General features: G+C 37.8%; 1 protein-coding gene across 2 annotated transcripts in view; it reads right to left on the reverse strand.

The window, feature by feature from the left end:
• The window catches only part of dennd4c (DENN/MADD domain containing 4C), a 52,662-nt gene that overhangs the window by 33,211 nt on the left and 4,507 nt on the right, over positions 1 to 14,944 (reverse strand). For both annotated transcript variants that reach the window (XM_057329318.1, XM_057329309.1), the window contains exon 2: positions 135 to 445. In XM_057329318.1, the coding sequence (XP_057185301.1) occupies positions 135 to 433 (299 nt within the window). In that variant the 5' untranslated portion in view covers positions 434 to 445. The remainder of the gene's footprint in view (positions 1 to 134; positions 446 to 14,944) is intronic.

Consider the following 14,944-nt stretch of genomic DNA (forward strand, 5'->3'; position numbering starts at 1 on the left):
CGTGTGTCTGATGAGCAACTTTGTAATGCATTGTAAAAAAAAAGCATAGACGTAGCCTTCAAGCCCTCAAGACGTGACGCAGAACATGCATTTCAAAGGTTTGTTCATAAGCGACTGCACAGCCAAACACTCACCCGATGTCAATTAACGGGGGCTTCCCGCGACACCTCTTGTAACACAGGAAGAGTTCAGGGCTCTTGAGGCTGCCATGGTTGAGATTGGCCGGCTGGCCGGTGTGGGTGCTCTCGATACAGGTGAAGCCCTCAGGCACGGTTTCTCCCACTGACTTGTTGATGACAGCTAGGTCTGTGATGGGAGCCTTGGGCCCACTGGACTTGGCTTCGGACAGATCCTGCTCTAGAGGGGTGGATTTGTCCGTCAGGCCGGCCACAACGAAGTAGTCCGTCACACGGTGACTCTTATCCTCAATCATGGCTGGGTAGGCCTGTTTGGAGAGAAGCGAACGTTAATGCGTTATTGATTGGTTTAAAATTGAAAATACAAGTTTAGTGATGCAATACACGAGTTGGGGATGAAATGGTATCTCTAATGTAGTTATTCACTAAATTACTTGGTTCACAAAAATATTTTCTACTTATTTCTATGCATGTATTTAATTGCAAGGCCATGCCCACAGCTATGACCAATTCTGGAGCTAACCATAGCAAGGACCCAAAGGCACAAATGAACGTCTGAATACAGTGAGGAGGCAAATGACAGCTGTAGCATCTTGAACTGATTCAAAGACATTTCTTAACAAAACAAAAGCTCCCTGTACAGAGTGTTCAGTTTTTGTAACATTGCCACTAATAGCATTGAGACAAATGAATTACACAATCTCCGTCTCTAAAGAGATAATGTTGTGGCTCATGATATGAGTAGAAATAACCATAACAAACCATATGGAATGCACTAAAGGGCCACTAAAACATAAATCTAAGCATTAACACCATAAGAAAATATTATCTTGATTGAAGTGCATTCATGTAGTGATGTTTAAAAAGATCACAATTCTGAGGCTGTATTTATCAGAACGGGATCATCTGATTGAATTTACTTCATCAGCTTGAAAAAATAGTTCTGAAACTGATCCGATATCGTTTTTCTACATGTCATCAGGGCTGTAAAAAATAACCGATTTAAAGATGCATCGCGATGCAGATGTGAACGATTACTGCATCGATGCATACAAACATATAATCGATTATTAAAACATGCAACTAAACATCATATGTGTCAGTGGTTACTGTTTTATTGCAAATAGAAAGTGTTGTTGTCGTCTTATCTTATATGAAAACGTTATAAATTTAAATAAATACATCTTTGTGAAGCACTCGTTCGACATGTTAAAGGGGCGATGAATTAAGACATCAATTTTAACCCGTGCTTTTGTTATATATCTATCATTGATAGGTTGAACACCGCCTCCACAGAAGAATATCAACGACTACTTCTCAAGCCCCGCCCATTGTCATCCAAGCCCCGCAGGCTATTGAACAGTGCTAACCAACAACAGCCAAATAGCTATTTAGGCATATTCAATTTCAAATGAAAAGTACTTTATTGGCATGATTTTGTTTACTTACAATATTGCCAAAGCATTTCCCCAAAAACAAGTAATGACAAAAAACGATGACAAGAAACTAGCTGCATTGCTCTGTTCTTGCTCCTATCGAGTGTGGAATGACCACTTGTTTCATTAAATGACTAAAGTCTTGCCATAACTTGGTAACTGCATGAAAAACTGCATGAGGAATATACTGTCATTTATACACTAATATAATATATACTGGAGATGCACCAATATATCGGGCAAAAATCGCTATCGGTCGATAATTTAAAAACAGCCGACGATCAAGGCCGATATATCTTGTCAATCAAAAGAGGACAGAAAAATGCAACGACTTTGTGCTCTGTATGTAGAAAATGTTACGAAACATCACAAGTTTAATGTTCAATATTGTAAGTCATTATATGAATTTATAAAATTCAGAAAGGTAGGAAATATTAATTTAATCTTCAGAATTGGTATAGAAGATTTCACTCAATAATCGTTATGGGTATCGGTGGACAAATTTAGCATCTTTATGCACTACACTAACTTCTCCGAAATACATTTTATTGTAGACAGAAACGGTGCCAAACATAGCAAAAAGATTGAACTGAAATGTAAGAAAATCAAGTCAAAAGTTCAAAGGACCTTGTCAAGAATTGCCATCGTTGTTAAACAAAGTAAAAAAAAACATTCAAGCCCCGTAAAGCGTCAGAGTATAAACATGAAGGATTTATTACCTCTCAAAACAAGGGTAGAACCTCAGGATCAAATGGCTGGCAGGGAAGAAGGTGAGGGTACAAAAATCAACGTTCCTTCCAACTTCAAAGCATTTCAGGAAGACAGACGGGAAGTCAAAGTTTCCAGTCATCATTTGCCCGATCCAAATTTAAAATAGACTTCTCTTGCTTTTACAGCTTCCTGTAAGTCGCTTCAGAAATCTTTCTATAAAACTTTAGGCAGCATTTGTAATAAGCATTTAGCTGCAGTGCACAAGTACACTGTTAGATTTGACTTATGTCGGTCATGTTCTTGCATAAGTACAGTGCACTTTAGTGCTGATTCATTCCCTGCAAGGAGAATGAATTGAAAATCATTAAACTCTGCTATAAAAGTTCCCACACTGCATTAATGTTTAAACACCATCCATTCAGCGGGTCCAAAAGTAGAAAATGAAAGCAGGTATATATAAATATCTAAATAAGGGACAACGAGAGGGGCGAAAGAGAGAAAAAGATAGAGAGAGATGCAGTGTCACTGGCTGACCTGCTGTGCTTTCCTCATATTTTTCTCAGTCCGACACAAAGATGAAAGATTACAGGGATTAAGCATCATGATATTTGCCTGAGCTCGTGATGGAAGAAAAAAACCTTTACATTTTTAAGTGTAAATAAAAAATTTCACTCATCTGCTTTTCATTTAAACTTCCATGTGCCATTTACATGTTAAACACTTTAAAGGTGATTTCCCCAGGTTGCTCAAAACATGTGACTATAGACTGACTTATACAACAGACTTATAACAGAATTTTAATTCACATGGAAGTTTGCGAGACGAGAACTGCGCAATTCCAGCCTTATGGACGTGACATAAAAATGCTCTGAGAAAATATTTATTACAAATAATCGGTTTATATTTTCAAGTCTAAACATCAGAAAAATGTCAGTCAATGAACAAATCTTCTATTTTAAAAAAGGGAAATAAACATGAGTTATGGATGTGACAAAAAACGGACACGGTTTTTGCGAGACGACAAACTTTGTAGGAATTCTGTGAATTGAAATGGAAAAGGGATGCCTCTTTATAGAACATAAAATAGCTACTTTATTTTCATTTTCATATGTCCATTTATGAGGAGTATGTACCGTTATGTACCGTTCACGGAATTGCGCAATTAGGGCATGCCAAACATACAACATAGAATGTGGGCATCCTATAAACGCTGAATCGGCTAACGTTGCATAAAACCTTTTGCAAAATGTAACCCTTTGTGATTGTTCTTTCAACTTTATGAAAGGAGCCATATCTATTCGCCTAGTTGCCATTGGCTTCTTTTACGTAATCATGACACAGTTGAAAAGGCTCATACTGTGAGAGCCAGGAAAATGATTCAATGAGTTCTCGCAAAAAAAGGGAAAGCAATAAAAATTGAACAATAAGACTCCACATCTCCCTCGTCCAGCCCCTGTAGAGGACAAGAAAGTGCCAAACAGGAATGTGGCCTTCGCAAAACAGTCTAAAAACCCTAACAATAGTCTTAAAGGGATAGTTCCCCCCCAAAAAATGAAAATTCTGTCATCATCACTCTCTTAAGTTGTACCAAAACTGTTTACAAATCTTTATTCTTTATTCAGATATTTTGAAGAATGTGAGAAACTAAACAGTTCTGGGACACAATGAACTAGGGTTGGGCAGATAGACGATGACATCGTCCATCGCCGATGGCTGACGTGATTCCCCTGCATGATGCAATTTTCGCGCAGTTGACTTATCACACACACACACAGCCTACACTGGTGGGCTCACGATCTACTCGTCTTTCCACATGAAATAACAACGGAAGAAATTCCAAATTTGCAGGTCGTACATGTGCGAGTACTTGTGAAAAAAATCATGCTGTCTTGAAAACTGGTCACAAAATGCGTTTTGGTCGCAGTCTAGAGCACTGATGGCAGATGGCCATCTAGCAAATTGATATGCCCCGCCCCCCGATGTCATCGTCCATCACGATGTTTCACTGTAGGCATCGTACGATGCCAATTTGGTAGACATCGCCCAACCCTACAATGAACTGCCATAGTAGTTTTTTCCCGACTACTGAAGTTAATAGTGCCCCAGATCTGTTTGGTTACAAACATCCTTCCAAATAACTTTCTTTGTGTTCAGCACAATAAGGATTTTTATACAGTTTTGGAACAACGTGAGTGTGAATAAATGACGACAGAATTGTCATTTTTTGAGTGAACTACCCCTTTAAGGGCAGATTATTTTCTCTATCACAAACAAAAAAGATGAGAAAGCATAATTAGTTGTACTTGCAAGCATCAAGATTACTATCCATGATGATGGTTTCTTTTGTCAGCAGGGATAAAGCAACACATTAAAAACTCTATCAGCAACACTCATAACGGTGACTTGCGCAAGCAAGCAACCCTCTTTTGTACTTCAGAAAATAATGTAAAAATCTACGTCTGTACAATTTCCAGTGCACAAGACTACAGAGCGAGTCTGAGCAATCATTGTTGATTTTCCTTTAACCAAGCTGAGATTTACAGCAGCGTGCGTGGCCATGACTACTGTTTGTTGCTCATTGAAGTGAACAGCCAGACACCTAGCCTTCTATTTCACTCTGGTTTTTCTTCTAAATAAGTAACCACACTGTAAAAACAGCTTTGAAAGAAGCCGTAATAGAAAGCGCAGATCAAATTCTGGTCATTTTGATTCAGTGCCCAGCTGAATGTTTCTGAAGCGTGGGCAGTGAAAAGCCTTTTAACAGCTGCAAAGACACAGTTCAGTCTTTCCAGACCAAAGATGGAAAAGAGACTACAAAGTAAAATCTAGACAGGTTCACACAAAGACTGATTAAGAACCAGGATTATTATCATTAACTAAAACTATTTTAAAAAAAATCTGGTGGTTATTAATGGTAAGTATTATTTAAAAAAAAAAAAAAAAAAAAAAAAGAGAAATGTTGCCTTAAACTGCAGCAATAAACTGAAATAGGTTTAGGTTGATGCGCTCAAATAATTAAAGGCGGGGTGTCCGATTTCCAAATTACGCTTGTTTAGACAAAGTCGGGCCAAGTACCAAAACAACCTTGTAGCCAATCAGCAGGAAGGTGTACAGTGCACAGGACGGACATTAGTCGAGCTGATGAAAGCGAAAGATGGGGGTAGGGGTGTGTCTGTTTTGGTGATTTTAACATCAACCATGGCTAAGAGAAACTGTACACCCCACCTTTAACTGAAAAAAATATCTATAGAAACAAAAAAAAATAGTAAAATTAGTATAAATACTATTTAAAACAAAATATTACAAATATTACAAATAAAATAAATAAGACAAAAGCACATAACAAAACTACTCAAATTTTAAATATCTATTTTTTGCTCAAATGTAGCATGTCGGCGCACAGTCCACAGGACCGACAGCGCAGACATGTTGCGCGAAAACGCTCCCATCGACCCGAGTTCGAACCCCATCATTTCCTGTCTCTCTACACTGTAATGCATTGCACAACTAAACATTAACATGAAAACTACAAATATCAAATATAAAAGTAAAAACGATTAAATAACTGTTATGAGCCATGACGGAAAACCTACAACTTGACGTCACAAAACCCAATTCTCAAACACAAAAGTGCACAACCTATACAAACAAGCACCAGTATATTTCTACTAAGCGGGTGTTTTGTTCTGGGCACTGATGCTTTTGGAGATGGGATCTGTATCGGAAAGACTGAGTCACGGGAGCAGTGCATGGTGGTGTGGGCACTGCCATCTGCCAGACATAAGTTCAGTCCTGCCATTAGACAACAAGCATAAACAAAGCGAGAAAAGAGCCAAGCTGCATCCCTGTCAAGCCAAGTAAAAATGACATGACAACATTCCAGTGAAGCTTTATACCTGCGGTTACCGAACTGCAGTGCACGTGCCAAATATGCACAAGAACATGTGTAATGGTGGAATGTGTTTTGTTTTATAAAACAATCTGATGTGATAGATGCAGTGGTGCAACACAACTGAACTCTCAAATTCATAATCTTGAGTTGAGTAGACAAAGAGAAGCATTTTGGGCGCATCGTTTAGGGATGTTTATGCATCAAGGTGAACAGGGGACAACCGATAAGTTTAGGAAGCACTGCTCCAGGGGTTTTACGAAGCCTATCAGATGCTGTTAAAGACAAACTCGAGTCACCTCACTAATGAGATGTTACTTGGTTACATGCCATTTAGCAGCAGCTTACAGTGCATTTAATTGCAGGTACAACCTCACCCCAGCATCCTGAGGTTAAATACCTCGCTTCAGGGTACCGCTGTTATAAAACAAGATTACAAACCTGCTCCGGTTTCCCGTTTGCTCATACCTAAAACCTAAAACTGTTTGCATTAGCAATGTTGTGTACGGTTTTGGTTCAGCAAAATCGCATAGAAAATCATTCACAATACCGTACATGTGTCCTATAGTGTGACAGAAAAAAATTGTAAACAAACTGTTAATAATATATTATTTTATATTATTATTAATATTTATAATATTAATTTTCTTCATTATTATAGGACACATTTACATATTTATTTCTCAACTACCCTCACACATTCTGGGTTATTCTGTGCCAAATTTTGGAATATATACTGTATACACCAAGAAACCTTGGCTATGGCAATAAGGAACGTGCAAAATTACACTACTTTTTAAGAAAATGTCTGTCTGAACGTGTGCGGCTGTAGCGGCGGTGCTTTAAGTACGCAACTTTTCAAAGAGAGTTTCACTGCGCAGACTAAAGCACAGCATGCTGCCGGCATGCACGTTGCTTAAAAAATAAAAGAACAAATTCTAGATAAACAAGTCCTGTCCTGGCTTTAATCTATTATTAATAAAAGTGGAAAATATCAAAACCCTGAGCACCCGGCATCCTAACCACTATTCAGTCTTAACACAGTAGTTTGGCTCTTTACTGTTACCATAGCAACAGCTTCAACCTGACTGCACGGGAGTAAAGTATCTGCTGTATTGTACTCAAACATGCAACTGTTTTGCATCTTCCCCCTTAACTCCAGGCACTCGGTCTTATAAAGGCGCACAGAACAGTGAAGGTGATTTAAAGATGCTGGATGGGACGCGTGAGAAAGCGTTCAGATGAGAGAGGTGACTGTGCCAAACATCTAATCCAGCGTGCTAAGAGCCGCATTAATTACCGCAGTTCACATTCCAGAGAGGAGAGAGATGCATGGGTACTCCCGCTAGGTAAATCTCATGCATCAAGGCCAATCTCCCAGCCCATTTCAGAATAAGACTAATAGGTGACTCACGTCGATTTGTTTATCAAAGCGTTTATCAAAGGTACATATATTTTTTGTGTACATAACAGTAGTGTTATCAAAAATACCGATATTTCGATACGTATCAATACTGATAAATCTGAAACGTTCCAATCACAGACTATGCGGCAGACAGTTAAATAGTGTTAATGTTAGAAAAGATGGCCCGTGCAGAGTCTCAGTAACACATCTGGCGCACGCTCATTTACGCTTCCCATATTTACCGTCCATAGCGCTCTATGTATGTGTGCTGATCAATAATTTCACCCACTCGTTTCATTCGCCCTGGTTAAACGTTGTTTATGTTAGCCAGTACAGAGTCTCCGCAACAGTTCTCATGTTTAATGTACATCTTTATGTGCGCTCATCAATGATTTCATCCACTCGTCTAATTCGCTCCTGTTGATGTTTGAAATGATGCTGGTGCTGGTAAAGTCTCCGCAAAAGTTCTTCCGTGTGATGCACGTTTGCGCGTCCGTGTTTACCAAAGTATGTGCGCTGATGAATGATTTTATCCACTCCTCTGCTTCGCTCTGGTTAAACGTTGTTAATGCTACACTGGGTTCACACCAAACACGAATTAAGCGTTTTGCGCAAGTATATTACATACAAAGTCAATGCAAAGATGCGTATAGACGCGAAGTCGCGGAAGGCGGTGCGAATGACACAAATCGGGCGGCGCGATTGTCGCAACAGGCGTCAATCTAGTCTTCCGCGAAGGTCGAAATTATTTGCCAGATCGCGTCACTCATGCAAAAATAACTAACTTTTCATGAGAGTAATTAATAGCGTGGAACGCGATCGTTCGCGTTTGGTGTAAACCCAGCATTAGAAAGATGGCGAGTGCGGAGTCTCCGCAATAGTTCTTGCGTTTAAGTTTGCGTTTCTGTCTCTATGTGCGCTGATTAATGATTATATGTGTATAAAAGCCTAATTAAAATTTGTTTATCATAAATGTATTTGATAACAATAACGAACAGAGAATGAGCAATACATTTGCTCAAGTATTTATTAATCTCTTTTACATGTTAGTTAAAAAATACAACTATTTATGTAAGCTCTGGTCCATTAATACTGAAAAATACAACTTTGATTTTAAATAGTAAATGTATTCGTAAAATTAACATTAGATTAACAATTTATAAACAATGTCAAAATATACCTCATTGTCTAGTCTTGTTCAATTTACATTTTAATAAAACAAAAATGATTTAGGGCCTTGTTATGATGGCAGTTTTTTCCCGTAGTATCGAATGTCGATTTTTTTGGGGTATCGAATCGAAGTTAGAAATTCCAGTATCGTGACAACACTACATAACAGTGATGTGACAGTGACAATCACTAAAAAGCCATGAAGTGCAAAAGTTACAATGTTTGGAAATGACAATTTTATTTAAATGTGCAACTGAATCCCCAAAATGTTTTTTTCATTTATGTACGAGATACAGAGTCACAGAAACTAGAATGCCAACAGTACAAGTTTGCTATTTTTATCTAATAATTGGGATTAGGAATGAAAGAAGAGTGACAACTGCATTTATCTACATACAGTGTTTATATGTGGCCAAAATTGTCAAAACCACATGCGAAAAACACACTTGGAGATCCACATAATCTTTGCCAACCAGAGACGCCATGTAGATGGTTTATCCCAGCAGCACTAACAATCTCTTGCCCAGCATAAACTCCATGAATAATTTCAGTAATGTTACTGTTAAACTGTTGCTATTTTACATCTTGGCATAAAACAAAGTAACCCTGATGATTTCATTAAAACTTTCTAAAAAACAAAACAAAACCAAAAACACGAGAAGCCTAACATCATGGAAGATGTGGCTCAGTGGCTGCTTTCCATTCTTCAGAGATTTTAAAATATCCTTTGAGCCTAATACTAAATTCAAGTGACAGAACAAACTGGTAGTCATAGTAAATCCACTGCTTTGTAAACATATAGGCAATATTAGGCAAAATAAGGATGCACCCACTCCACACTTTTGTCTCTTTGTAAAAAAAGTAGCTCAATGACGTGCGACTTCTCTAGAAATGGACCATGCTAATTTCAAAACAGGTTTCGCTGAGACTCACAGAGCAGTCGATCTGGTATCTACTTCTTTGTTACTTGGATTGTTTCTGAATACTGCCTTATCTCAAGAGTAAAGGCCTGTAGGTCCATTGAATCCCATCTATACATCCATGCAGACTCAACATGTCTAATGCAAAAGACAGCAAAATCTGTCAAATTATTACTACATTACTATTATTACACTAGTTTTGACTGAATGACATGAATATAAACGTTTTCATGTATAGAGAGACTATTTATTACTGCATGTCACAATGAACGATCACAAAAGAAAACTTTAGTATACTTAATAGTGGGGGGAATCATTTCTCGATGAATATCGATTCAATCTGCTAGCGATTCGATTCACAAATTTGAAATTCACAAACTTTTAACTTTACCAAAGAACCGCTCTTTTAATATATGTGTATGTTGATTTTGTCATACGATGTGGGAATGTGTGGCCGTGACTGTCGTCTAACATACACCGCCAATGAGTCACGTTTAATTACTATTAAGAACTTGTTTTAATGTCTGACACCAGAATACGTCAATGAGAATGGCTATACTGGGAACTCAGTTAGGGCTGGGCGATCTTCACAAAAAAGCATATCACGATCTTCATAACAAAGAATCTCGATCCACGACCTGAATTGAAATACAAGGCTGTACTTTTTTGCACATTGCACTGGTGCTACTACAGAGGTTTAAAGTTTTGTAGCACAGGCCAAACAGTTGTACAGGTAGCACAAGTATAAAACGTCTGTTATCATCTTTAAAAAACACAAATGCAGATCATCACATAAACAGACTGGTTAACGACAAAGGACATTAATGTTGTATACAAATGGATCAATTAGGGCCATACAATTTTAGTTTACCCATTTATTATTGTTCCTTGTTGTCCATTTTTTACTATACAATAGTAATGGGCTATATTTCTCCACATAAAAATACTGTAGTATACTATAGTATTTACTAGGCCTATAGGAAACGGCAGTAAAATTCCTAGATAATATAGTGTTTTTGAACCTTACTACAGTAAATATTAAAGTATACTACAGTTTATCAATTTACAACAAGAAATGCAGCGCTGAATGATGTCGAACACACCTCTTATTTTAGACGACGGACAAGATCATGATCCTCGCGATTCCGTTGAAAAGTGGATTGAGGACGCCTTCAAGATCGATGGCGATTTAAGATCGTCAGATCGCCCACCCCTACACTCAGTTGTATTTATAAATACAATATGTGACAGTTCTAAGAGTAGTTAGCCAAAGTACCAACACTAGTCTGACCGAGCGCAAATGTGACCTGATGACATCTTAAATATGCTATTAGCACATCAAGAATCGATTCCGAGTCGAATCCTGACCCTAAGAATCGATTCTGAATGGAATCGTGAGGACCCAAACGATTCCCAACCCTACTTAATAGCCAATAAAAAAGCTTATTTTAATAATCACCTGTGTTGCCTAATTTGACACTGCTGTCTAAACTACCTCAAATTCATTCTGTATATTCTATATATTTTGTCCAGTTGTAGTCGTAAAATACAAATTTTGCAGCAAACCCACATCTCTCAGTAAAAAACAATCTGATGGACAAAGAAAGCAAAATGTTATACTAAAAAAAAATCACATGAAAAACTAAATCAAATAACGGCTGGATTTTTGTATCTGTCTGTGACGCAGGTGGGAAACCTAAAGCTATTTCACCGTTAATTGTCCAACATTGCCTCATCTTTTCCACCGAGTCTTCCTTTCTTTCAAACAAGTGGACAGCCAGGCATCCATTGTGACTGAAAAACTGAGGTCACATTTCTTGGCGCCGGTACTGGCCAGTGGCCACAACTTTACTCAAGAACACTCTCTAAGTCCAATGACAGAGTTTAAGAACAACCCATTCAAATCAAGAGTTTTGACTAAATTAAAATAATTTGATATTCGCTACTTTTGTTATCCAAGAATAAAACTTTTTATAATGTCCAACAGACAGCAAACAGTCACCCCCCACATCCCAGTACAAAAACCCCAGCGCTCTTGTGCTGGAGGGATGCTTCACTGGCTGCGGGGCAAAAGGGGGGTAGGGGCGGACAGACGGCCGGTAGCCTTGTGTCGTGCACTGCCTGTCTCAATTCACTTGGCTGAGAATGCAGGAGGCCCTGCAATAAAGCGGCTCGATTCAGGACGGCCGGGCCTGAGGGGAATTGCAATGAGTGACGCACACCCACAAACACACAAAAAACAACAACAGCAACACAATGCAGGAGCCATTCGACCATTAGCAGTAATGAGGATGTGTCAGACGGATGCGTACAGGCCTGTCTAAGAAAAGACTCTCAGAACAAAAACACACTTAAAAAAGTGCTTCAATTAATTATATTAAAACGATGAAATGCAGGAAATTTAAAAAAATAAAAATAAAAATAAATAAATCGCAATATAAACACATAGTATTATTAATTTATAAAACAAACATAAAAATACTCTAAAGCTGCAATCCCTAACTTTTTAAGTTAAAAATAAACAAAAATCAGTACATAGTATGTAATCAAAATACATACACATTTTAACGTAATAAAAATAAACACATTAAAAAAAGTGATGCGTTCAAAGTGATCTGAACGATTTGGCAGAAAACGTCAGTTTGATGTCATTAGACCTTAACCCACCTAAAGGCAGTCTTGTATAAAGTACTTGAAAGCAATACTTGAGTAAAAGTACAAGTATCTTACCAGAAAATGACTTTAAAGTAGAAGTTAAAGTCACCCTTTAAAATATTACTTGAGTAAAAGTCTTAAAGTACCTGACATTTAGTGTAGTTAAGTATCAAAAGTAATTGTCTGATATAAAATGTACTTAAGTATTAAAAGTAAAAGTAAAGGTATTTAAAAAAAGTGAACGGTTAGAATTTTGAGGTAATTAAATCAAAGCAAATCTCAAGTTCAACAAAATGCATGGTGCTTTTGAAGACGCGAGTAATCCTGAACGCTTCTCTGTAACCTGCCATTAATTAGCCTAATGTGGTCTAAAAAAAACCCTAAAAAATTACCTAGGAAATATTCGGCCGCCACTTAGGCTATACCAGAAACCGTTATTAACCATTTCAGTATTATGTGTTGAATTAATTCGGAGGGAAAATCATTGGTGTTGTTAAATATCTGCACATTGGCTAATGAGAAAAGTTAACTAGCACACGTTAGCCTGGCCATCACGTTAGCCAGATATCTGAACAGGCTTATGATAACAAATTCATGTTAAATAACGTTGACATTATGACTTCATTGAATGAAAATTAATTTAACCTACCTCGATGTGCTTCTTCAGGTTGGACGGGGAGTTTTTTAATGCCAATATTTCAGTGACTCTCGGTAGGCATACCGGGTTTCCATCCAAAGTTGCGAATTTAGCTTATGCGCAAAATTGGAATATCGCATAAAACATTTGCGAATAAGCACCGTTTCCATCCAACTAGTTAACCTAATAAACTGGCACTAAATATCAGTAAGAAAAGTAAGAGAAGCCACTGAATATAATAGTTTTCATATATAATTATACTTGCGCAAGCAGACGATTAGGAAACTCAATAAATGCGGTGCTTTTGTGGATGCCTGCTGTTCGGGAAACACATGACAGTTCTAAGAGGCAATTACAGAAATACTTGACGACTTTGCTCAGGCGTTTAAGAATGACCATCACAACATTTCTGATGCTGTGTAACAAGATCATTACTCTGGTTAGTCAGGTTACACCGGCCGTCTCATAGTGCATTTACGTGACTTTTTGGAGGAATTTATTCAGCAAATGCGTTTCCATCTCCCATTATTCGCATTAACCCTTTTTCGCAAAAATGAAATCCACCTCAAGTGAGCGTAAAAACTTTTTTGCGAATTAAGGGTTTTTAATTCGAAATTTGGCATTTCCATCACTCGTTTCTGATGCTAAACTTCAAAATGCGAATAAAACCAGAGTGATGGAAACCCGCACTTAATCCGGTAGGAAGAATTTTTCACTCCAATGTACGAAAATATTTCTTGCAAATACGGCCACGGGTGTGTAACGTTATCTTCGCCACCACCACGGAGTTCACAAAGTAACACTGCCTAAAGGTATGTAAAGTAACCTAAAGTAAAAACTTCTTTACTAAAGAAGCCACTTAATCTGGCTTTGATGACAAAGCGTCAAATGTCTGCTGACTAGACCTCATTCCACTTTAAAAGACACATGGAAAAGCACATCACCTCAGACACCTGCCAATGACAGCGTCGTGATGTTCGTGCAGTCTCTGCCACCAACGTCAAACAACCGCAAACCCCAGATTCAGCCGAGTACAGTAAGCAGTGTTAATGTCAGAAAATCCCATAAAGTAAAAGCAGAAGTGGATTTCTGAGGCCGGGTGAAATGGGGTTACACATGATATGCATTAAGATCACACAGCACATGCCGTGTCTGCTTCAGTACACCTCTTAACTTACTGAAGAATCTAACAAAACACAAACTTTGCAACCCGACAGGAAAACCATGTTTTTGTCCGTTCTATCCATCAGGAAGGAAATGAGCAGAAAAAACAAACTCTCTACATGGAAAACTGTCAAATGAAACTGTAAGCAAACTTCCTTGCGCTAACATATTCCGCAATGCAGGTTTTATAGGGAAATTAATTTAAATAACTTGACTGGGTATACATGAGTTTTGCTAGCGATCAAAGGCAGACAAAAAATGGCCTTTTCCATGATATCCACCCACACACTCCTGCTCAGACAGGAAAAATGAGTAATATTGTAAAGAAGAACCGCACCGTCTGGCTAAAAGACACAAGTTTACCATACACAGGTAAACAATATGTGCGTGTAAGCTAATTACATTGCACAGAAATGTGTGAGAGCGTTAAAATTACCTGATAGGGAGCACCTTCCTATCTCTTCTATATTTGTGACGAATAAATTCCATTTCTAAAGTAGAAATATTAAGGAATATTAAGGCTTAGCACAGGGCGACTATTAGGGATGTAATAATATTTTGTGGCACAAAACAAATCAAGACTATAAAAATGACTATGTGTTGTAGAGCTATGACGAATTTTTAATACGATATGATATTGGATGAACTGCTAAAACGTGACCAGAACGTTTTTTTATTTATTTTCTTTTAAGGTTTAGCTTTCTTAATTCCTTTCTTATTTGTAATTTTATGTTCAAATTCAGTTTTTTTTAGCGACAGACCTAATTCAATTTTTTATCATTTACAGATACAGGTTCAATTCAATACGTTTTTTGGAAAT

The sequence above is a fragment of the Triplophysa rosa genome, linkage group LG1 (assembly GCF_024868665.1).
Source record: "Triplophysa rosa linkage group LG1, Trosa_1v2, whole genome shotgun sequence".
NCBI lineage: Eukaryota > Metazoa > Chordata > Actinopteri > Cypriniformes > Nemacheilidae > Triplophysa > Triplophysa rosa.